General features: G+C 28.3%; 1 protein-coding gene across 1 annotated transcript; it reads right to left on the bottom strand.

Moving 5' to 3' along the window:
* Positions 1-2961: 2961 nt before the first annotated feature.
* Positions 2962-13829, bottom strand: LOC132919324 (uncharacterized). The gene is given in 9 exon segments (XM_060980845.1): positions 2962-4310; positions 4312-4896; positions 5879-6032; positions 6979-7076; positions 7281-7527; positions 7619-7767; positions 8774-8886; positions 10755-10948; positions 13414-13829. Coding segments are annotated over 8 exon segments (2148 nt in total). The 5' UTR covers positions 10846-10948; positions 13414-13829; the 3' UTR covers positions 2962-3599.
* Positions 13830-26622: the final 12793 nt, after the last annotated feature.

Consider the following 26622-nt stretch of genomic DNA (forward strand, 5'->3'; position numbering starts at 1 on the left):
AAGATTTGTGTCATACAACACATATAATATATTTTATAAATATTAGGTGATAACTGGTAACACCTGAATTATACCTGTTTGTGGCCAATTTTTTTGTATTACAATCAAAATAAAAACTCAATAATAAAAAAAAACTACAGTTTTTTTAATTTATTAGTTTTCATCTATCTTATACATATATTATTACAACATTAAGTCATGTATATAGTATATTTAAAAACATTTTTTCTTGATTTTAGGAAAGTTAATTTTTTGATAGTCCAAATTCAATAGATTTAAAAATATCTTTTCTAATGATAACATCATTTAAGAATTTTAAATTTACATTTAAAAAATGAAATGATTTATAAAAAAAAATGCAAAAATATTTTTGACCTCCGTTAGTTTCTACCCTTAACAAAAAATAAGTTTTTATTTTTATTATTTAAAACATGTTATTATTATTGTTTTTTGAATTAATAGCTATGAATTTTAGATATATATAGGTATATAACTATGTGCTACAGTCATACATGTAAAATATAAGTAAACGATATATACCAGTATATAACTATAGTACCTATAGATTAAATATGACTAAATAATTATTTTTAATTTAACTATCTTAAAATTTTTATTAACTGTTATTTTTATTTGTTTTTTCAGTATTTAATACATTTTTGAAAAATATAATTTTTGAAAAAGAATATTTATGAATTTATAAGATTATTTAGGAGATATAAATATTAATAATATAATTTTTAATTTTTAATTTGTAAAAGTTGTTTTATCAATTGGGCAAAATATAAGATTCTGATTTGTTTCTTTGTAGATCCCTATTCCTCGTGAGCCCGGGAGCTGTGGCCTCCTCCTGGTTAACACTTGGGGGTAGTAAAAATGTTTTGATTTTCAAAAATGAGAGTGGTTTCTGGCATCAAATTGGATCTAGTTGGTGCTCTGAGGACTTAAAAATAAATCAATTTAAGAAAACGGGAATTTTTAAAAAAATTTAACTTTCGACAAAATCGATTTTGTTTTTTTTTGTATACCTTGCTCAAAAACGAATATTCGTAGATATTTGAAATGTTTCTATTATCATTTTCATTATATGATAACATTTTCAACATTATTTTTTTTAACTTTGCGCTATTTATAAGCATGACTAATTTTTAATTTTTTATCTACAATTGTAGAAAGTTATTAAAAGTCTTGAATATTTAATATAGGAATCTACATAAATAATTCTTATATATCTATAGTCTATACAAATACTGTGTAAATTTGTTAAGTGTATATCTTATGTTGGAACCTACATTTGTAACCTTTAAGTTAAACTTAATAGCCGTTACAGGTTAGGTAATAATATGTACGTCAATTTTTAGAATAATCAATTAATAACTAACGTGTGTGTAAAATATATAAAATGTTATTGTCAACTATCGTCACTTTTTTTATTTTATTTACATAATATGTAGGATGAAGGTAAATATTTTTCACAAGTCTGTAAAAATGTAAAATTCAAGTTAAACAAATGTTAAACGTTGCAGGAATAATCGCATTATGTCATTAGTCACTTTTTAGTGGGTAACCCTATTGGCACAGTTGCAATAGATGTTTAAACCTTTAAATTAAATAATTTTAGTTATTCTTCACTATACTAGTTACTATAGTTACAAATGTTACAATATTATTGTACCAGCTAAATAACTATAGCGTGTAGCTTGACGTACCTACGTGGCTACGTGCATTGTATTAGTGAAATATTTCCTATAATTTACTAAATATTAATTGCTTACATAGTTATTGTTATGGTGTATTATATATTATACTACTGTGATGATGTGATCGTTTTAAATCAAATGGAAAACCACTTGTGACTGATTACTATAAGTACCACAGTACCACAAACACCAAAAAATTGATTGAACTGATAACGCTGCGTACTTTAACGTCTTTAATTATGTCAATTTTATTACTCGAAAAATGTACCTATTTAGAATCCTTATTCTACACATCTTATTTATTTATCAGCCTCCCTCTTCTTTAAATGTCAATGTTTGAAAATAAAAAAAATATGTATTATGATTGAATATGAAAAAATTGTCAATAAATAAAAATAAAAAGTCACTTATTACATTTAAATTTTAAAAAAGGAATAGTTTTCAATGTATAACATAGAAATAGAACCATTGATTATATTTATATATACTAGTATTTATAATCAATGATAGAATGTATAGAAATAACTAAGTATAAATAAATTTAATGTTCAATCGACAGATATAAGTAGAAAAAATGTTATTTTATGATTAAAAAATAAGTTCGAATCATTAGTGATAAAATATAATAATTTATATATAAAAACACAAACATATCCCTTTACGAATTACCATCCTCTCTACTTATCTTCACTAAGTATGTCTCGATATGCCTACATTATACACTTAGATATAGTAAGAAGGTCAGTTAAATATTAAATTATATTTTTTGCGTTTAAATTAATACCTATATGGCTATATATGCATGGGTAAGTTTACAAAACCATTATACAATTAAAATGTGATAGGTATGTAGGTATTATATATATATAAATATAATATCTATGTATTTTGTAAATGTAATTAAATAGATGAACGGTAAAGCAAACCAACTCTCTGAAATTAATTATCGTTTAAATATTAATTTTACTTTTCATTTTACTTTATGTTTTCACTCTCTACTTAGTTTTTCGTACATATATTTTATAATATACTTATATATATTATATTTTTAATGTATGCAAATTTTCATTTTTATTAGTACCTACTTCAATATTGTTTGAATTGCGCCATATGCGAACCATATTGTATCATGTTTAATGTCAAACAAATTCAAATACTTTGGGATTAGAGACTACCGCGTACTTAATTTATTTTAATATCTTCAAAGGATTATGTTGCACGGTCGGAGTGTAAAAAAAGGTTTGTTAAATAAAAACTGAAATGAGCGTTCAAAACAAATATGTTCACTTTTCTTTTCAAACTTATTTATGTACACACAATAATAATAGTTCTCATTTTAAAGATAATTTAAAAAAACAATATTAAACATTATTTTATCAAAGTTCTATTAAGTAAATAAATATTACCAAAAAAACAAATCTCTTTCATATGACGCATGCATCACAATATAATAATATAACTTAATTTTTGTCTCAAAAATAAAAAAACGTTATAACTTATAAGTATAATATCGTTATTAATATTATGAATACAAAAAAACCAACGGTGGAAACAAACTTAGTAGAGGTACGCTAATACTATATAATATAGGTACATATAGTTACTAAATTAAGATACCTTGATAATGAATTATCAACATTAATAATAATAATAAAGGAATTTAAATAATAATATTAATAATGGGAGCAATCAAAATCCCACAGGATCACAAATCATTGGGAGACTTTTATTCGTCTTAAATTGTTTTTTTTTTTTTTTTTTAATTTTTTGTTCAACCCCGCGACGGGCTAATAATATTATAGGAATAAAGGATTTGAAAAAACAATTTTAAATACGTAGAGTTAACAAATAATCATAACCCATATTAACGAAGGATCGTCATCATAATATACGATCTCGTTAATGTTGGTAATGCGATTGCGGCCTGTTGGACGACGACGGTAGCACTTTCCTCCTTCTTAACACCTCGGCGTACGACTTGTCCAGCATCTTGAGCTTAGCCACTTCCTGTGACGCAGTGCTAGCGTACGGTTGGGCCACGGCAGGCGACGCTTCCGCGCCATCATTAGGGACGGCGCACCACGTGGCCCTGTGCGACGACGGTGGCCTGTCGCCACTGCCGCTCCTGGGCTGCCGGCGCGTCACCTGGTCGGTCCACTTGAAGTCCAACAGGTGGCTAATGTCCTTGGACTGTTGATTGGCAGTGGCCGGCTTGCGGTGCCGGACGTGTTTCTTGTGCTTGATCGTGGACGCCAACTCCTCGATGATGTCCCGGCGGCGGCGGCGTGGCTCCTGCTGCTGTTGCTGTTCGTCCACTGCAGCCGGTTGCGGCTGTTGTTCGGCTCGCTGCTGTTGCGGTCGTTGTTGGTCGTCCACCTGTGGCCGCCGTTGCTGTGGTGGTGGTTGCGGTGGTGGCGTGGTCGGACGCCGTTCGACCGTCTCCGATTCTATGGTGGACATTAACGGGTTGTGCTCGCAGGCCGGCGTGGCCGGCGGCACTCGCGGCGTCCCGGTCGCCGACGCGGACGAACGGCCGCAGGTCGGAGTGTCAGTGGCGTCGTCGCCGTCTTCGCCCTCGTAGCCGCGGTCGTCGTCCTGGAGCAGCGGCAGTCCTCTCGCCCTCGTCCTTGGCCTCGGCCGCCCGTTTGAGCACGGCGAATATCTCGCGGAACAGTTGACGGTACTCGGGCGTCTTCCGGAACCGGCTCTCCACCGGGCTGGCGTCGTCGTAGATGCTGAACCGGCAGTCATCGCCGTCCGAAATGGTGCACAGGAACGAACCGGTGAAGAACGTCTCGGTTTGCGTGCACTTGTTGCTCGTCTCGTCCGAGAAGCCCGACGAAGACGTCGTCTCGGTCTCGGAATACTTGCACTTGGCCCCACCGCCGCCGATGGTTCCCGATCCGGGTGCGGCTCGTCCGTTGGTCGGCAGCCCTTCGTCGTCGCTGCTGTCGTCGCTATCCGACGCGTTGCCGTTAAACGACGAGAACTGCCCGGACATCTGCAGCTCCTCGTGCAGCGATATGCCCCGGTTCTGGCCGTCCTTGTTGCCGACGGTGTTGTTGTTGTTCACGTTGGTCGACGGCACCATCGGCGTGAACGCGTTGTGCTTCTGTTGGATCTTCAGCAACGCCTCGTATTTGTCCACCAATATTCGGTACGGGTTGTCCTCCGAATAGTTCTCCCCCAACGTCTCCTTCGCCGCGACAAAAACAAACAGTAAAAATACATCAGTACGTGGCGCCCAATTAGGCGTCTATATTACTTAAGACGCATACTCCGATACTCGGACCACCTATAGAGTTATTTAAGCGAGCGGGTGCGGGGTACAAACGTTATTAGAATACCTACCTGTGAAGTGCAAATATCATAATAACAATTCTAAATCAGTCGACACAATTTTATCATAATACCTATACTATTCATTTTCGCAGTAAAAAAATCATGAAGGTACATTATTATATTGATTAGGTTTTATAGATTGATCATTAAACCATCTTATTTGATATTGATCTCGACGGCACTATGTTTCGTTAAACGATTTACCAATAACCAGTCGTAATTTATTAATTGGTGAGAGGGTGTGTACGACTGTTTTTGGTTTTCTCGCGCCGTACGAGTTTGAATATATACTTATCTATTGTATTATATATACACACTGGGCTTGTGGGTCTATTAGCCTAAAATCGTCTAACGCGTCGTGACCCGATTTGAAATGTCAAAGAATGTCTGGATCTTTGGACTTCTATATAGCACAATTATCGTGGTTAGAAGTTTTAATTCAGGCGAAATGCCAAATATTCTGTAAAGGTTTTTCGTTCGAATCTCTCACGTTTGAAAATTGAAATTAGTAATGACTCATAATCGTTTACGGTTTATACAAACGCATGCGGCTAACTTTTATTTTTAATTCGACTTACGTTTATTATTATAACAATAAATGTTTTAGATTTAAAGAACATTGCATTCAAAACTCAAACGTGTCCATCTAAGCTGACCATAGGTATTAATATCACGGAATAAAACGCAGATACATTCAAAGTCTGCAGTTATTGTGTAGGTACCTACTCGTCGTAATTTAAAACGTTTATGTTCCACATGATGAACATGTTTTATAACAATACACCCGTATCGGAGTATCACGTTTAATTCTTTTCAGTTTAAGAATAAAAACATACTTGTAATTGTTGCAAGACTTCGTGTTTGTGAGTTTCGACATATGATCCTATAGCACTAATATCATCAGTGTCATCATCGTCATCATACACTGAATACTCGTCGAATAGGTTTGGGTCAGTACTACGCTGACAACGACGACATAGGTTTCCTTGCCTAAAAGATAAATCAATTTTATAAAACTTTGGGTACTCAAATTATATTTGAATCAATTAAAATATGAGAATAGATTCATATTAAACATGGCATATATATTTTACTAATGTATAATATAACATTTTTATTACATTAAGACTTAAAGAATACTATTATATACTTAGGTTATACCTACGATATTATTTTAAAAAAAAATTCTAACTATAATGTATAATGTAAATACATAATAGTTTGTTTAAAACGGCTAATAAAAGTTATAATTATAAATATAAAATAATAATAATTTTTTTTTGTGATTTGCACAATTTATTTAAAAACTATTAATTGTTATTGATTTAGTATAGGTACTTTTTGATTTTCATCTTTACAATTTAAATCTGAATCTATATCTATGGTACAGTACTACAATTTAAGATTTAGAATCGAATTATTTTTCTAGTGACTAGTATGTAAAAACATAAATAATAACTAATAACTAGTTTATAATAAATAATTATTAATTTCTTTCATCCAAAAGTTACCCGTAATGTGTAGGTATGATGGTTTATTATTATTTCCGTGTTGAACCCAGAAATATAGGTAGGTAAACCATTTTTCAAGGATAAGCATTAAGAAGTAACCGGTAGGTGAATACTGTACCGTCTGTATTTGTACCTATATTATTGGCGAAAACGTGTTTTTATTATTTTATAAATAAATGCACTTTTTTGTATTTATGTACTTTTTAATAGTAATTGATGTTATAAATCAAAATAATTAATTTTGTCCATGAACATTTTATGGAAGTATTTAAATAATCTCAAAATATTTTGTTATTCGATCTAACTTAAAATGTATTAATAGTTTTGTTGACGTATCATTTTATAAAATTATATATATAACACACTGTGCCACTGTGGTTTATTATAATTAATTTTATATTATTTAATTCAATCTGTTGACCCACCTAATTTCTTCTAAATAGACGATTTGATCTTGGAGCGTTTTCAGTTCTTCGTCTTTTTGTTGCATTACACTCACTTTTTCTTCTAGACTAGTGTTCTCCTATAAATAACAAATTAAAAAATTGTAAAATCTGATATAAATGATATAATAAATTTATTATGTAGTGTGTAAAACGCATTGCAGTGGCGATAGATAAAATACCTATAATATTGCAGTAACACGTTCATAATCGCTATATACTTATATCGTATTTATTATTATTATTATTATTGTAATATTCCTTTCACGACTTATAGTTTTTACCTGTATAAGTAAGGACACGTTTTGTTCTAGTTCAGACACTTTTCTCTGTTCCTTGACTCTTAGATTTTTCGCATGCTCCAATTGTGAAGCAAGTTTAGCATATTCATCTTGATCTTCGATCACAGCTCCTCCACTGCCACTACCTTCGCTGACTACGCTGTCGTCTTTTTTTAAATGACCCATGTCGTCGACTAGGTGCTGCAAATCTTCGCAGCGACTTTCCAAACTTTCGATTGTATCGTATAAGCTATAAGTATGATAATAAATACAATTCAATTGAGTACCGATCGGTGTTCCATACAAATAAAACTATATTATGCAGAATGTAGATATATTACCTTTTTATATGTTTTTTGTCATTAATGTTTTCTTGAACGAGCCTCTGGTTATTTCTCTCTAGATCCTGAATACTGATTTCCAGTTGTTCGTAAATACGCAACCTGGAATCGTTCACTTCTCTCAGAGCGGCCGTTTGTTTGGTAAGATACTGCCAACATATTAAACAGTCGGTTACGACCAGTTCGTATAAATTAAAACCAATAGCTTGTTCGTTGGCCTTTTGAAAGTTTGGCCATTCGGTCAAATTTTCAATAGAATTCATTTTGTGCACTAAATGTATGTTGTACGTAATAAAATAGTTCTTGAACCTTATACACCGATATCGTTTCGATGCACGCGAGGATTAAGACTGAAAAAATGCGCCCAGTGACTACATGCCCGACCTCATGCCGAAAGGTCTCTGGCTGAGCGTCCGTTGAATCATTGGAACATTGCCACAGCCCACAGCTATATAAAAATAATGCCTACGGGGTCTTTCAAAACCAGACGAAACACGATTATAGTTGATGATTTAAAATATTAACCAGAAGGTTTGAGTTATTATTCTTTTTTATCTCGTCTATTTATTTGTATATTATAATACTACGACTTCAGTACTAAAGTACAATTTAAAGTCACGTTTAATTAATTAGCAAATGTCAGTGGAAAAAACTCTGGTTTGAGCACCTGTTATTCGTTTATAAAATTATTGCAAAACATAGAGAACTGATTGATCGATGTATATAGCTCTTTTTCTAATACTATACATGTACTTTTATTACTAAGCGCTGCATATGGTAACAAAAATGAATGTTAAAATGTATAATTAACTGAAATGAAATATTATTATATGTCATGAACGAAATATGCAGCATACAGGATGACAAGTCATTACAATCTATTTTTATTATCAACTAACGCATATTATTATTGTAGCCAGACGTGGTCATAATTTGAACTTCGAGACAAAACGCATTCTTTGTGTGTTATGTGCGTATATGTGCTGTGAATAAGAAATAACCCGAGTATTGTCATTTTTAGGTTACTGTAAAAATGTAAAAAACCACATGTTTTGAAATTTAAGATTTTTTCACATAGCTATTATACACACGTAGTTCTTATATTTAACTATACATTTTATTATGATTTAGTATTTAAATTATATTATCTATTACCTCGATCTCTTGATTGCGATCTTCCACGACATTTTGTTGTTGCCTCAAGTTGGTTTCCAATTCTTTATTTCTCTCTAACAGAGTTTTGCCTAGTTCAGCGGCAAGCTGTAAGTCTGCAACACGACGTAACCGATTATAAGTAAGTTATGAAAGCAATCAATTTACACTATGTTACGTACAATGACAAATAATAATACACTATAAATTCTTAGCGGACAATAATAACGATTTCATGTTTGAATTCAAGATTTCCACTTAGAAATCGAAGAATAATTATATTATCACGTCGCGTACCTACTATAACGCTTCATCTTTATTAACTTAAATGATTTGTCAAAGACCAAGATTTATTCTATTTATTCTAATTATATCGATCGGTCGTGATCTTCGGTAGTAATCATTTCGTCCGGTGTTCGTAATAGTGTAATACCTACATAAGAAGGTAGTTAAACATGGTATTTCGAAAGCGTCGCAATTCCATAGAAGGAAGGTAGGAAGGTTCTTCGGCGAGACTTCGTGATCAAACGGAGAAAACATTTTTTTTTTGATTTTCGTTCCGATTTGGTTTTTTCATTGAAAGCTTACTAACTGGGTTAGCCTATCAGGTTAACCTCGATTGTAATACAACTGAACACACGAATTGGTTTTCGTTAAAGCTATACATATTATAACGATGTTGCGTACTCAACTGGGTTGGTCTTGGCAGTAATTCGTATTGCATAAAACGTTACTTTATTTTTGTTTTGTGGCTTTTTGATAATCATCAAAATCGGACAAAAAACATAAAATATAGATATATGTAGGTTTCTACATACATCTTACACTTTCAACCAATTTATAATGACAAAAATAAATGTTTATATTTCATACATAAAACCTACACTGTAGTCATAATTAGTTCTGTTGAAAGTTAGAAAGACATAGAGCTACCTATATATTAAAGATAGAAATGAAATGATATTTAAGGTACCTTATAATAACCACTTATATGGCCATATATTTATATATGCATTATAATATATATATATGAATACTCACTTCATAGGTTATATATTATTATTATAGACTACAACAACATATTATCATATCAATTTTTGAGTTCAAATACTACTTAATTCTCAATTAGTTATGAGACGTTGTATAAACTGCCTATTGGAATCAATGATTTGGAATACATATTATAATTGTCTAATTATTTAATCACTTATAGGTACAATTTCATCGCATTATTTTAATTAAAAATGATTATTTTAATGCATAATGAAACAAAATATATCATATAATTTTCTATTAAAATTATACATTTTATACTGTAATAAAATTAATTTATTGTAAGTGTACATATATCAATAAATGCGTAATAATAATATACAAGATTGATTTAATTTAAAATAAGATTTAGTAACGTAAATTGTACTTAATGTATTAAGAGATAACCGATATTAAGAGGTAAATTGATTGAATTTTTTTATTACTTATCATTAAAAATTGATTATTTACTAAACAAATTAGAATCAAAGTAACTTTCTAGAAAATTTGTATTTTCTTCTATCAAATCAAATCAATAATTATAATTTAATACATAATATGGGTATAAAAATTACATTATTTATTACGTTTAGATATTATATTTAATTTTTGAAGTGTATTATTTTTTTAAAGAAGAAAAGTTTATGATTGATTTATAAGAAATTGATAACATATAATATATAATTAGTATGTAAATAGATTGAACAGTTATTTTACCATCATCAATTTTCTCTTTAAAATCATTCACGAATCATGATGTTAATATAAATACGCAATAAAAACACAATCATACGGTTTTTCTTTTTATTTAAAAAAATTAATAGCATTGATTGAATAGATTATTCTATAATCAATGGTGATAGGTATGTTGTATAAGAAATAATATTATAAGATCTAAATGATCCAATATATTTTGTCAAGTACTCAAGTGTGTTTAGTGTAGTGTTTATACCTTGTGGACCGCGAAGACATTCCAACTCGATTGTATAATCCCAGCAATCCAGAGAAGCTAAATCCGACGTGGGAGTAATATTTTTATCCATATTCGTGATTTTAATGCATATTTTTTTTTGCGTAAAAAACGTACATCTCTTCTTTATTTTGAATCGTGCATAATCATGAATTTAGGAATTATAAATGCGTGGCCTGGGAAATGTATGCATATATAGGTATATGATATATAAATGTGTTAAGTATATTAAGCAAAAAAATCTTAGTTTTTGTTTTTCACGTCACGTTATGCATACTAATAAACAAATAATATTGTTACACAACGAACAATAGACATCCAAAACTTGCTCAAAGAATAACTAATTGTTATATCGACGGTGTTGTATGTATGAGGTACCTATCATATTCTGAGGTCGGTATATATATAACCTAAAGGTATAAATATATTGAAACGAGTTTAATGAATGTTTGATTTGTTTGACCTGCTATTTGAACTAATGAATATCGAGTAAAAAAATAAAATAAACTATGAAAATTTAAGTCACGACTCACGAACTTTATTTTTTTCCATTCATGAATATTACAACTAATGTAAGACGTTTTTAAGAAATATACGATTTTGAATATTTTAGTTTAGTCTATTATTTAACTACTTTCAATATTCTCTTAACGAAACGAAGAAAAATATAATATTATGTAATTTTAAACCTTTACTCAGTTTATAGTTTTATACAGAGCAATTATTATAAAATTATTTTCATAATTTTCAAATGAATAGTATTCAAGTTTTTAAATCAATTCAACAGCAATTGTTCTAAAATTTAACGGCATTTATTTTATTCGTTGTAGGAAAGTAAAACATACCATTTTGAGAACACTAAAATGTATATATAATATATATATTCACATAAGTACTTAGATAAAGTCAACAAGGTGTAATATAAAAATGAATTTGTATTATATTCATAAAGATATAAAATGTGTTATAATTGTTATTTACATTTGTTATATATAGTAAACGGTTATCTACTGAAATATGTAGATTATCAACAGTGTACATCTACGCTCTATGCAAATATTTGTTAGAAAACAAAAAATAAGAGTTCAAATATACGTATAATAATAATATACATAATTTGTATATTGTGCACAGAAAACTTGGTATAATAAAATATAGTGATACAAACGGGCTTCGATTCAGTGTAAATTACCTAATAACTGGTCAATAAACAAAAATTTATTTTTTTTAAAGTCAGACTATCAGGTCATACAGGTAAATAAATTATTATTTAATTTAGAGTATTAATTTTAATTTTATAATAAGTTTATTGCTACTTCACAGTACATTTATTTTATTTTATTGTAATTGATGTACTTACAATAATTTGTGATTTAGAAAATTTATAGGAATGTAAAATGTAAAATAATAAAAAAAAGAATTAAAATTTTAGTCTAAATCCAGACAATTAAGTAACTGGTCATTTTTGTACGTACTGAAATTAAAATATTTTCTTTTTTTTAATTGAATTTATCAAACTATTATTATTATTATTTTTTGAAAAATAAATGATTCCATATCATGGAAACATTTTTTGGTGTAAGTTAGTACTGTAACAAATTTCTATATTTATTGATTAATTTCATGTTTTACAAAATAGTGTAATCGAATAGTACAATTAAGTTTATAAAAACACATTTTAAATTTAGATACATTATTATTTATCATACGTTTAAACATAGATAATTATTTATTGTGTAGGTACGTATAAATTTACACGCTAGTATAATTTCTATTATATAAGCCTATAAAAGTATGGAACACAAGCATTTGAATTTCAAATAATAATTTAAAAAGAGAAATGATAGGTAATAATTGATTGATTTAATTTTCTGCGAAGGAAAAGTAATATTTTATTATGACCGACCCCGTGTATATAATATCAAAACAGGTGTATCACGAATGTATGACACTTGTACATAAAAATATGTCAAACCTTCATGATACGCCCCGTGTGAATACAGCCGCGTAACTGTACAGTGCACATAATATACGTCATGTATAATATTATTATACTTACATGAACAAATAATTCGAAAGAATCATATAGATACCTGCACCTTCTTACATATTATACTTGGAAACAAACGAGTATAATAAATAATAATAACGTATATTCGGCTATTGGATAACGTGTATCGTAGTTGATAAATTACGCGTAAACGAAATGTGAACCAAAGATTAAACTGTGATACTCGATGTACCAACAATCAACATAGGTTGAATATATTATTATGTAATAAGTCGTAGATATAATCGGATAGTGTCTATATACGATCATCAAGTTATCGAAAATAATAGTGATGGCATTTTGATAAATCGGTTTACTATTAAAATGAATTAATGTTAATATATAGGTATACGTGTGTATTGTCGCGTAGAGTGATTTTTCCGTCATTTTAACCGTCGACGGTTGATCAATAAATTACTATATCAAAGTATATCCCATCCATACACTCCAAAAGAGAGCAGTTTTGATGAACATTTTGCGATATCGTGAAAAAACCACCCCCGCAAAGTTTGGATGTCGTAATGTCGTCGTGATGCAATCGTGGCCCGAAAAACTCGAGATCCTATTCGTGTATATAGAAAAACTTCATACCCTTTCCGCGTCATTTCGTCCGGGCGGATAACGCGTCGCATTTGTACTATATACGACCCGTGCGGACGACAAAAGTCGCGGTTAAAGAAGAAAATCGAAAGACGTATAGTACACGTATTTTATACGGGACGGAGCTTTTGCACGACGCGTGTCGCACACGGGAAACGTAGTCACTGCGCGAAAGCTCGGAAGAATAAAAAAAAAAAAATGCGTGCGCGATATTACGAGTTAGCAATATATTATAACAGTATAAATACGTTCTCGACAAACCGCGGATCGCGTGATATTATAATATATTAAAGTTGTCGCGTCGACCGCGGCGAATTATTAAAAAAAAAAAAACCGCCTCGACATCGGTCCGCGAGTACATGAAGGTATCGCGCGAGCGGGTCGGCGTGCACGCGCCAAGAGACTGTTCCGCGGGAGAGCCCGGCGAGTAGCTGGATCGACAGTTTGACGGCGGCGCAGGTGTGCGTTGCATATTAGGTATAGAGAGGTGTACCTACTACCTATTAGGCCGACGAGGGGACAGCGCTCCGCTGGAGTGCCGAAGCTACGTGCGGACGACCCGCAAACCGGTTACCCACACCGCCGATCGTCGACGCCTGGCGGCCGGCACACGGTCTCGGCGACTGGAATTTTTCGTCGATCGCATTCCGCGGCGGCATCGTCGTCGTGATGCAGTAATAACAATAATAATAATGATAATACTACTACGGGAAATATTAGTACGTCGTGTCGCGTATATAATGTGTAGTATGTATACGCAGTACGCGCCATGCATTTCGACACGTTTTAAAATGGACGAAAATTTAATATACACATGTATTATGCGTTAATAATATTATAATTAATAGGTATAATAATAATGTACGTTTAAACTTTGGAAATTACACTATCTACATATTATTATAACGCAAGAAAATTCCTAAATATTCGATTAATACATATTATTATATGTACATTATGATAACACTGCTGCAGTATATTTTACAATATGATATGAATACTTGGTATATGGTTCGCTATTAACTAAGAGATTTCCAAAAGCTCAAAAAAGTGCAATTTAAATAATATCAAACAAATTCAGGACATATTTTTCGAAGCATTCAAAGTTTTCACTGTACAATAATTATTTCATAGAAATTTAATTAATTTAAAACCTATATATTATTATACTACTCTCGTCAAAAAAATAATTTAAATATTCCTATTAACCGAACTTTAAAATCAAGCCAATACTTTTCACGAGTAAATTTAAACTTATTAAAAATAGTTTCAATTAAAATTATTAAATACTTAATGTATTAAATTATGTAAGTTACAGTCCGGTAATTATTTTAGTATATGTAATTATGTTAATATCAAGTCTTGGCCTTCTTCTTTCAGGTAGATACGGATAATTATCATTATAAATATGTTCAATAGTTCAATACCCATCTTAACTAAATAACTGGAAAATGCTGTTTCAAAACCAGCCTTTCTCGAACAATAAATTGAACGGATTATTTAGTTTGTGTGAGTTTTAGAGTGAAAAGTTCAGAAGTACATCGTTTTTTAAAAGACAAGATTAAAAAAAGTATATACTATTATTAAAATATGAATGCAAAAAAATTAAAATTAAAACGAAAAATGTCATTTTTAATTTGTAAGTTAATCTGTAAATAAATTTTTTCTAAAGTTTAATTAAAAAAAAAAATTATATATATTTAAAGTATGCTGCGGTCATTTGTTTTAGTACTGTTTTGACAATAAATATTTTTTATTTATTAACTATTACACTATCATTTAATAGTAGATAAGTACAATTTCATTGCGTATATTTACAAAAAATATAGATGGAAACTTTTACATTTTTTTAAATTAAAAGCACTGTCAGAAATGATAGTTATAAACAAAGTCTTCCGTCTGAAAGAATCGAGCGCGAAAAAAATATACGTATAATCGTACATTCACGCTGTATACGCTTCCGAGGTCCATTCATCGTAATAATATCTCGCGGTCATGTTTGCCGTTAATTAACTATGCACTAACTGGGCCGCAAGGAAGGGGGAACCCGTCGCGGAGCACTTTGATCCTCGGACGTTACGAAATCGTCTGTGTATTACATTGTGGTAGTAGGTACGTATATTTATATTATACCAGCACTCAGCAGCATGTGTCTCAACTCTCAAAAAAGCGATACGAAATAATATAATAATAATATTGTAAATAATTACGCTTAAGTGCTATGAACTCTCCGTTTAGCTATACACGAACGGTGCTTCGACGCGTATATAGAGAGGTAGTTAATATTATTATTGTGAATATCATAGTAAAATATTTCTGTTGTGGGCACATATGGCTGCGTAGTATCGTGCACAGATAACTACGATGCGGGAGACATTTGACATAGGATTTAGGATTCGCGCGTTTTACTTTATGTTATATCAGCAATTCAGTTATAACTTATATATACAACTATATATACCTATATACATTTTACACATTGCACATTTTACCTATATGGTCGTCAAAATAAACATCATTATAATTATAATTATGTCTTTTATCTTCTTTTTTTAAAATAATCATTATGTTTGTTTTTTACAACTTGTTTTGTCGGAAAACAAAAAAAGCCGACTCGAGATGAAATCACTAATCATAACTGTCATAGAATTACAGGCGAACCAGTATGAAGTACTCTATAATATACATGTTATATTATATTTTGTTAATTGCCAGCAAACCAGTCACCAGGTTTTAAATTTTATAAATATTTAAATTAAAAAAAAAAATTATTAAAAATAAAATAATGAATATTATGTAACATACGTACACGATTCAAATTCTATTATTAAATTTAAATGTAACATTTAAGTTTTGATTTTAATGATTGCTTTACTTTAGGTATTTGTATTTAATTTATACATTATCACGAAACAGTTTGACATTGTCAAGTGTCAACCATTTTGTACTTTGTTTCCATAATACGAAACCAGATACTATATCTGAGTAAATAGTTGAACAATTAACTAAACTTTATACAGCTGATATTCAAATTTTAGGTACATTATTGCCAATACAAATAAATACACACGCGGGACATAATAATAAAATAATAATTTTTTTAAAATACTACCGTTCTTAGAATATTATGTTAGTTCAGTATTTTAGTTAAGGTGTTTATAGGTGTTTATTTCAAATACTGTTGAGGTGGATAATATTTCATTTAAAAACACACTAAAAATATCCATTGCTATACGAGTATAAGAATCACAACAAGTTCTCTATAGCCATTATTGAAACCTATTCAGTAGAAATATTTCGGAAATATCGGGTATACTTGTTCACACGTATTGTTATTATAATATGTTCTTTAACATTTAACCTATAAGCAGTATAAGCCGTTTTAATATTCTAATATTTACTATATAATTTAATAGATTCTCATTAAAAATTATTCATTACAATTTTTATCAATCACGATATTAGCCATAACTGCAGAAATATGAGCAATATTAATAAATATTATGAATTGAAAACGTAGGATACAAACTGTATTTTTTAAACTTATAATGTTTCATTGTTATAAATATACACGCATTACACTTATATGTAGTGCATTCTGTGAATCATTCCAACTTAAAATTAGACGTTTTTGTTTTATTTAGGCCGTAAGCCGTGAGATACTAATTACATTACATATATGTGTTATGTGTATACTGCTGTATAGTGGAACAGTGTCATGAATATTCAAACCTTAACCTTAAATAATACTTAAATACGTATAAAAGCAAATTAAAGGGTGCAGTTGAATGAAATGTAAAATATTTGACACCATATGGTACTGTGGAGATTATTATGTTTTAGAAATAGAGCATACATATAGGCGTGGTTAGTATATTATATAGTTATAGCTTATATATGTGTGATAGATATATCTAGTGAAATTTCAAAACTACCTATAATATGTCAAATACACATATACCTACCATATATTATGCCATTAAAGATACAGATAATATTGAACAATTTGTAATATATAATCAAGTATATGTGTGTTCACAATATAAAATATATATATTCCAGATACAATAGATACATACGTATATTATATAAATATATGTTTTGAGTAAATTTAAATTTGTAGACCTGGTCATTAAACAATAAATACGCCTATGTCTACAATTAATGTTTAGTAATTATTTATTATAGTTAATAGTTATTAATCATTATCAGACATTATCAAATTATATGACGTACCTACCTATTTATAGTATTAGAAATACGAGTAGAGTAATAATACCAAGTTATTGATAAATCAAAAATGATAATAAATATTATAAAGTAATTATTAATTAATTTATAGATTATAAACTACATGCATATAAAGGAACTAAGAATAAAATAGAATTACTACTAATACTTTCTACTGAAATTTAGGCTGATATTTTTTTTAACACTTGTACTTATTAGCATAGTAAATAAATATAAAACCATTTAGATTAATTGTTTAGAGTAAGTATATTCAGTTAAGTTAAAAATTAAAAATTAAAAAATTAATATTAATAAAGATTGGTATTTTAACATTTTACTTGTTTGAACTTTGAAGTTATTTCATTTATACGAGACAATAAAGTGTCTAGAGAATTAATGATTAATAATAGACTTATTAAAACATAAAATAAATACAACCACAAATAATTAAATAAGCAATACTTTTGCAAAAAGCTACACTGAAGCACAAACACGCTTATAACATTTCTCAAAAATTATCTTTTATCTATAAAATGCTAAAACTAAATCGATAATGGTGTACAGAACTTGGCTACTTTTATTTGGAAAAATCTATAATATTATAGCTAATACATTAATAAGTTTTGAACAGAAAACGAAATTAAGAAATTAATTTCACATATTAAAATAATAATTATATGTTTTTTTAATCGTAATATTAATCCGGAAATGTACATTCTTATTTTATATTTTTCACTTCCTATTTCCAAACAATGAAGCAGGTAACCCGATAATAAACATTCATTTTTTCATAGTTTTATCACGTGTAAACACGTATTGAAGATTGTTGCGATGGGATTTATATTTACTGAACAAATGGACTGTTGGTATTTTAAATTCTGTAAAATTAGTATGTTATTAAACGTGTCAATTAAAATGATTATTGATCGTTTATTTTTGAATACCTCATCGAAAACCAACAATAACTATGAAATTAACACATGAGATTATATAAATTCATGTAGGTATAATAAATATCTTTCAGATTTTAAAGTATAAACAATATGTGAGATAAGATACTTACTATAATCATACACATGGTAATCTATTATCTTTAATCTAGCGATGACTTTCAAAAATTTTTTAGCTTATATAATATTTTTATTTTTATTTTTAACCAGTATTAAAAATAAGTATATAGTCGTTTACATATTATAAACATTCAAGTTTTCTAAAATCTCTCGTACTCTATTTTATACATTAAAATAACACGAGCTTTTGACTTTCTAACGGACGCCGTAATATTTTGAATGGAAAATAATTTCCAGTAAATACCGATTTGAAAAGAATAACAAGTTGCCATACATTCCATTCACACGATATCGTCAACATTGTATATTTGAGACAATAAGCAATGTTTAAAACATTACACTAATACACTATGTTGTCGAAAAACAAATACTCATTATAATTGACAGCATGCATTAGTAAATGCAGCTATACGGCATATTCGTCGTTTCGTAACGAATCCTAAATATGTAAATACGACTTAAGAATTATCTGCAAAGTGTGGAAGACTCGAAGACACACATAGTCCATTATTTTATAACAAGTCTTGTTTGCAAAGTGCATCGAACTATCGAGATTCCCCCTTGAGCAATTTATGTATGGAAAGTATTTCTTTTACTTGTTGTATAGTCAATATATACACTGAAGTAACAATCATAACCACTTGATTATTATGATGCACGAAGAAAAATCTCACCCATGAGGCAATACTTTAATAATTATAATAAAAAATGTTGTATTGAATGCTTATTAGATAAAGGTGGCTCACGACTGGGAAATTTTAAGCCATTGTTTCAAAATCAAAATGTGATATATTTGAAAAGTGAAGGTATTCGTGCAAAATATATATTGTATATATATGCGTAAAATGTAACAAGAAAATAATTATTAAGATATAGTCTAACCCTAGTGAAACAGGAAATCCGAATTTGGAGATAACTATTTTAGTTGCATAAGACACACACACGCACACACACACATAAATATGAATGTGGTACATTTTATTTGTAAAGTAAATTTATAATTTATAATATATTTATTATATATATATAGGTATAGTGAAATTAAATGCACATCATAAGAAGTTCTTATTAAACTTATTTAACTTCGTAGTGTATATAATTTAAATTTTCCTAACAGTTTAAAATTCAATCGTCTAACTATACTTGTGTGTTATCACGAATATCGTCCAAGTTGCAGGAAGTAAGCATCAGGATTGTATATTTGTATCGAACATATTTAAAAATGATTTGACGGTTGGGCTGCAACCACAAACAATTAGTTATTTTTTCTCGATTATTTCAATCGCAGATTGTTATTGATATGCATATAAATAGATATACAACACAAATTAATTAAGATCCCATAGTTAACTATATGTACGCAACTTTTTATATATCAATAACAAAACACATTATATATATATAACAAAGTACAGAACTGAACACAGATATGGGAGTTTAAAAGTTCTTAAACCGTCATTTTAACATACCCAGTCGCGTTCATAATATGAAGTATATTAGTATATTATACTAATTCATAATTGGAATTAAAAGAGTCATAAGACTTATTTATTTAAATTTGTATTTTCAAATATGTACAGATAACATAGTGGTCTTCAAATTTCAAATTGGGAATTGGAAATCATCTAACTGATAAATAAGACAAACAGTGTTTAATTGTATACATAAATTACACGACATTGCCAGGGGATAAATGAAACCAAGATGGACATTTCACCTGCGGCATATGGTAATTGGTAATTTTTTTTCCTTACGTGCATGTAACCAATTGCAAGCAGAAATAAACGAATATGCGGTTATGATTTTAATATAATTATAGTAGCGAGTAGACGACTCCAAAGTAATGAGTTCAATTTATTATCTAAATCTTCTTCGAATCGTCAAAATTGGTCGAGTATTTTTGATTCTATAAAACTACATATATTTATTATAATTTATCTATCGTTTCTGTTTTGCTTCAGTTGAAATATTCTCAATTGTACTTATAACCTCAAATATATATTTTGCCTTTGATATAACTATTATTCGAATTTATATTATTATATAATACAAGCTTTATTAGTCTTTATACCATAGTTTTATTAACTCTATATTAAATAATTGACTACAATAAAAACAATTATATACAATCATATTAACTACTTTATAATTTATTATCGGTAACTTATGACAACCCTAAACATATTATATAAACAAACAAATATTCTATTTGCATAAGCTGAAACAGAATTTCATGGACTGAACCGGTCTATAGGGGTTGTAAAACTAATACTAAACGACAAACCCTCCCTGAGTTATAAGAAATCTATTGATTTAACTTTTAATGAAAATTGTCCAGTAATTTTTTAGTCTAGACATAAGAAAACATTCATTTTTATAAATAACATAGATACGTGTATAAATTACGGTTTTCAACACACATAATAGAGTCTAGATTAAGTAAATTATACTAGTTAAAAATACGATGGAAATTTAATAAAATTCGTTATCAATGATAATTTATCATAAATTGTATAGTCAAAATATTTACAATGTAAAATTCCATTAAGCATATTACATAAAAAAGTAAAAACAGGAAATTAAGCATGTTCGAAGCTCGAAGACTTGCTGTGCTTTTATTTATTGGTTTAATAATAGTATTGAAAGTTGATTTTTATTTAAGTAAAGTAAAAAAAAAATAAAACAAGTGATGTGTGTGTTTGTGAACAAAAATTTTATTTTAATTTTAAGTATCATATAATATTTAAATATTAAAATAAGTAATATTTATCACATCTAAATAGTGATTTATAATTAAATGTTTACATATGCATTTTATAGATATTATAATTTTTTACGGTATTATCGTTTATAAAATGTTATATTTTATAGACTTTATACCTGAATATAATAAAAAATAAAGATTATAAAGCCAAAGATCTAATCTTTTTAACATAGTAAGTTAGTTGTTGGTTAAATCATTTTCTTAACTTGTATTCAGCATCCAAGCTTACCAAATCATATCTTGTCTATAAACATGATTACTTAAAAATATATCATTGGTTTGAAATCAATAATATTAGTTTTTTTGTAGCTATGAATGCTACAACTATTTATTATTAATAATAGTTACTTGTTTTTTTTTAAAGTAAAAAATGTGATTGCAAAATTAAAATAGTAAAAATTAAGTGGATAGCGAAGGTTTTATTAAATCATCAACTAATATTGTAAAATTATTCAATGTTATTCAAATGTCTACATTTTGTATTGAATTAGGTTATACGCTTATTGTTAATTTTGAAATAATACCTAGTGCATTATATATCCATTAAATTTTATTTTTCTTAACATAACTTTATGATGGCTTCAGCTAGTCTTGCACGAGTCAATAATTGTTACTTATTGCATGATAAATATAAGATATATTGGTCATGGTTCGTGGGTCATTTGATGATTAATAATAACATGATTGTTTTCAAAACATGCTTGATGAACATCTTACTTAATTTGTTCATGCATATTGGACTATATCAAAATCAATTACTATAATCAATAGAGAAATAATAAAAATAAGTGAACTAGAAATATAGAATTATGATTAATTATTAATTAATAATTATTGTAGTTTAGTAGTAAGTATAGCTATTCATTTTTAATTCTATGATGTTACTACTATGTGTTTCATTTAGATTGATTCAAATTTTGATATATTTAGTTTTATATGTGTGTGTGTGTGTTCGTGTTACCTACTGAAAATGAAAAAAAAATTTTCTTACTCATATATTATTTAAGATTAAGAGTTAATCATTTTAAAACCGCAATATATATATAGTCCATAAACTTTATTGACATAAAGATATAAGATAACAAATATTTAAATTTGTTATTAAATATTAAATTGTATTATTGTGATCATGATATTATAATATGGTTATATTAAATGCAGGAATATTTTATATACTATTATTATTTATTTTGTTTAGTGACTAGTAAGGTATAATCAATGTTTAGTTGCATAGACTGTTAGAATTCTTTACGAGGTATAGAAAGTGTAAGTATACGATGGAAGTAGGAAATATGCTTAACCTTCGTTCAAGGTTATGGATTGACTTTTTTTGTTCACTTTTACCACACAGGATATGGCAGACTGACGATTCAATTTAAAGTATCTGGAGACACATCGATGATTGAATATAAAGAAATACACGTACAATATAAAGCAATGGTATTTCATAATTTTCTCTCCTAAACTGTTAAATATTAGAAATATTTATAAGATAAAATAAAAATAATTCTGTGTACAAAGGTATAGGGAGTAGGGACTAATATATAAATATGGTATATCAAAAAAACAATATATTATTTTTTGATCGACGAAACTTTTTTAAATTAAATTATTAAATGTTACTTGAATCAATCTATTAAAAAAATCATTTTCACTAACTTTTTATAATTTAATTTACTTTAAGAATTTATCTTACTTATGGTAAATTACGCGATTTTTAAAGCATGGCTTTTTAAAAACATTTTAGTGTTAGGAAAATGGACTTGAATGGTATGTGGTTTAATTTATAAATAAATAATATGCATATTATTATATAACGAATATAAAATATTATTTTCTCAACCATATTGATCATCGCGTCTTCAATTCCTTATCTAATATTTACAGTAGTCAGAAAAAATATTTCATAGTTAATTTAATTATTAGTAAAATTTATTTATTAAATGTTCTAAATAGACGTATAAAAACACACATAATTGGAAACCTAATAGTTTCTTTAGGTGGCACTAAAATAATAAAACAATTTATTTAGCAATAACTATATCTGATTTCCTACGTTTATTAACCAAATACATAAGCTTATATTCTTCTTTTAACTAAACATGAGATATTGGTACTTATAGATATATGGTAATGGTTTATTGTCTAATGTATACACTATATAGGCTTCCAAAGATATGATTATTTTACTAATAATATTATTTATTATTGTTATTATTTTATTTATTATATTATCTGGGATATTAATATAAGTATAAAAATTACAAAAAACAAGGTAAATTAATGAATTATCATTAAGGTTTTATTCAAGAACGTAAAATATTTTTAATTTATTCAAGTGGTAAACCAATTATATTTAATATTTCTTTGTAGGAGATACCTACTTCGTGTACTTGTATATATATTACATAGACAATATAGTACATAACTACGTTAAAAAAAAACTGAATGGTGGTTACTGATTTTATCGTTGTTAGTTTTGATCAAGTTATGTCATAGATTTATTACTTGGATATATATTTTTTTTTTACCTTATATATACACATAAACTATATGTTATCCCCTTTGTTGTAATATAAAACTAACAATATTGCATTTGCAATGTTAATAACGAGGAACCGGTTCTCTTGTCAAGGAAGTTAAGGTATAAACATACGTTTGAAAGTAAAAATAAAACAACTGGTTTTGATCAGCGAACTCGAAACCGAAGTGAATCACTTAAAGTACCATATAGGCTTACAGTGCTTACACGCTGTGGGTACATATTATTACGATGGCATGATGCAATTGATCGAATCCCAAATTTCCAAAAACAATTGACATAAAACAAATGTTGTGAACATCAACGCGTGTGTGTAACATGCAATCTTAAAGAACAAAACCAACTAGAATTCAATATCCATGACACAGTTTGAAATACTTTATAGAGCCTGTACGCATGGAAGACGAAACCTTGAAATAAGATAGGAAGATGATCACACTATTGTCATGCATTATTACAATACAAGTTAAAGAAAGTATCATGTAAACATTATTTTTCAGCTTATATAGTTATAAATCTTAAATCTTAACTTATTAAATATCAATCTAGTGTGTTAACTAAACCATCGGATTAGGTGTTGAATTTAAATAAGTCATTTTTTTTAATAGGTTGGCTAATATTTATGTTATGATAAAATATTTAAGAACATTGGGGTAGGATTTTTTTTTTTAAGCATAAATGAGGTATGTTAAACCGAATTTGCCAACATTTTTATAACTGTACCGAGAAAAAAAAAAGGACCTCCAAGTATCGTTCAATTTAAAGCACTATATATGGAATTGTACTATACCCGAAAAAGTGATCACTGAACTAATAAAGTAAAAATACAACATCATTGCAAGGAAACCGACTACAAATACGTACAATTCCGTGCTTCAGAAAGCAATACTAAGAAATGCGTATTAATTATTGTTGAACTTATTTAAAATTTCCATATACCATTGTGATATACAGGCTGTACTTTAATACATTTACTGTTAATCACAATAATAAAATTAATAAAAAATATTAAGATCTTTTAGGTTTTAATCTGTGAAGTACATACATCGTGTTTTTGTTTACTAAAAATATGTACAGAATTAATGATGGTAGGGAACTATTACATTCAAAATGATGTGAAAGAGCACACAAACTTGCAGAATAGTTAATCCGAGTGAACACTATTTAAATTTACCTGTGGGTCTTTGGAATAATTGAGAATTCATATTTTTAACGTTCACATTATTAAAGAATTAATGATGCACAATGGGTTACGCAGGATCTTCACCTTTCAATAATAACATTAATAATGGGACAATAACTGATTATTAAAGTCGACATATTTCACCTTTGAATGAGGCAAATTATTAAGTTGGCACAAATTCACATAGTAAGTAACTGTACAAAATTAATTCTTACGGCACTTTTAAATTAGCCTCATTCAAGTTTAATATTGTGTGGAAAATATTATCAATGAAAATATAAAAACAACGTAAACAATATTGCAGTATAATTAATTTATATGCATCGTATATTAATATATATATATATATATATGCATAATGTTATACGATTCCAGAGTTAATATTTGATATTTTGAACCTCATGATTATTTTGAATAAGCTTGAGCGAGTATAACTATATTAAATCAGAAATCTAACGGAATTAGTCTCAACATATTAATCATGTTAAAATAATTCGTAAAAAAATAGTTATTATCGTAGAATGTTTTTTATGAAATTATTTAAACTTTGGAATTTAATCTTAAAAGTTTAAAACATTCATATTCTCGTACGTTATTTTATCTCGATCTGTCCCAATTAGATAAATTATTGTTTAACTAATGTTTACACAAAGCCTATTTTATTATTTAAATCGCTGCTAATAAGTACTATATAAAATATATCACATATTATGTTATAGACTTTATGAATAATTATTTAATTGTTTAGAAATAATTATTAATTATATTTTTTGCTAGTAATACAAAAAATACAGGCTGCCCCTGAATTTTACTTGTTAATCTTGTGAGTGTTCATAGATTCCAAAGAAAAAAAGAACATTAAAATACATAGTTATCAATACTTATCAATACATAAAAATAAACGATTGAACATATTGTATTAAATTATAATAATATGACGTTTATTGAACGTAAGCAATATAATTATATTTTTCAAACTAATTATTGTCTTCCGTTTATGACATAATAGTCTGTTGTACATTATAAACGGTCGAATTATGCTTTCCATTTCTCTGCGCCGATAATAAATAATAATATTTTATTCATATTTAATATTGATCGAGTTTAAACGGAAGGGCAATTTTTTACTTATATATGTATATATAATATTATAACATATTTCCAAATAACGGTAAAGGAAACCACGCAAAAAAACTTTGACATAAGGCAAACGAACCAGTTAGAAACTTCCAAATCGTGTTTAGCCTCAAACAATATTTATGCATTATTATATTTTTATTAATCTATAGATGTATTAGTTGGACCGAAAGTAAAAGTAGTCACGACCGTTTTCATGTATGTATATGTATATATATACACTTATTTATCTTAATGTAAACTTTTCATTGATTCAGGCTTACCGTTTAGAACA

This window comes from Rhopalosiphum padi, chromosome 1 (assembly GCF_020882245.1).
Source record: "Rhopalosiphum padi isolate XX-2018 chromosome 1, ASM2088224v1, whole genome shotgun sequence".
Classification (NCBI taxonomy): Eukaryota; Metazoa; Arthropoda; class Insecta; order Hemiptera; family Aphididae; genus Rhopalosiphum; species Rhopalosiphum padi.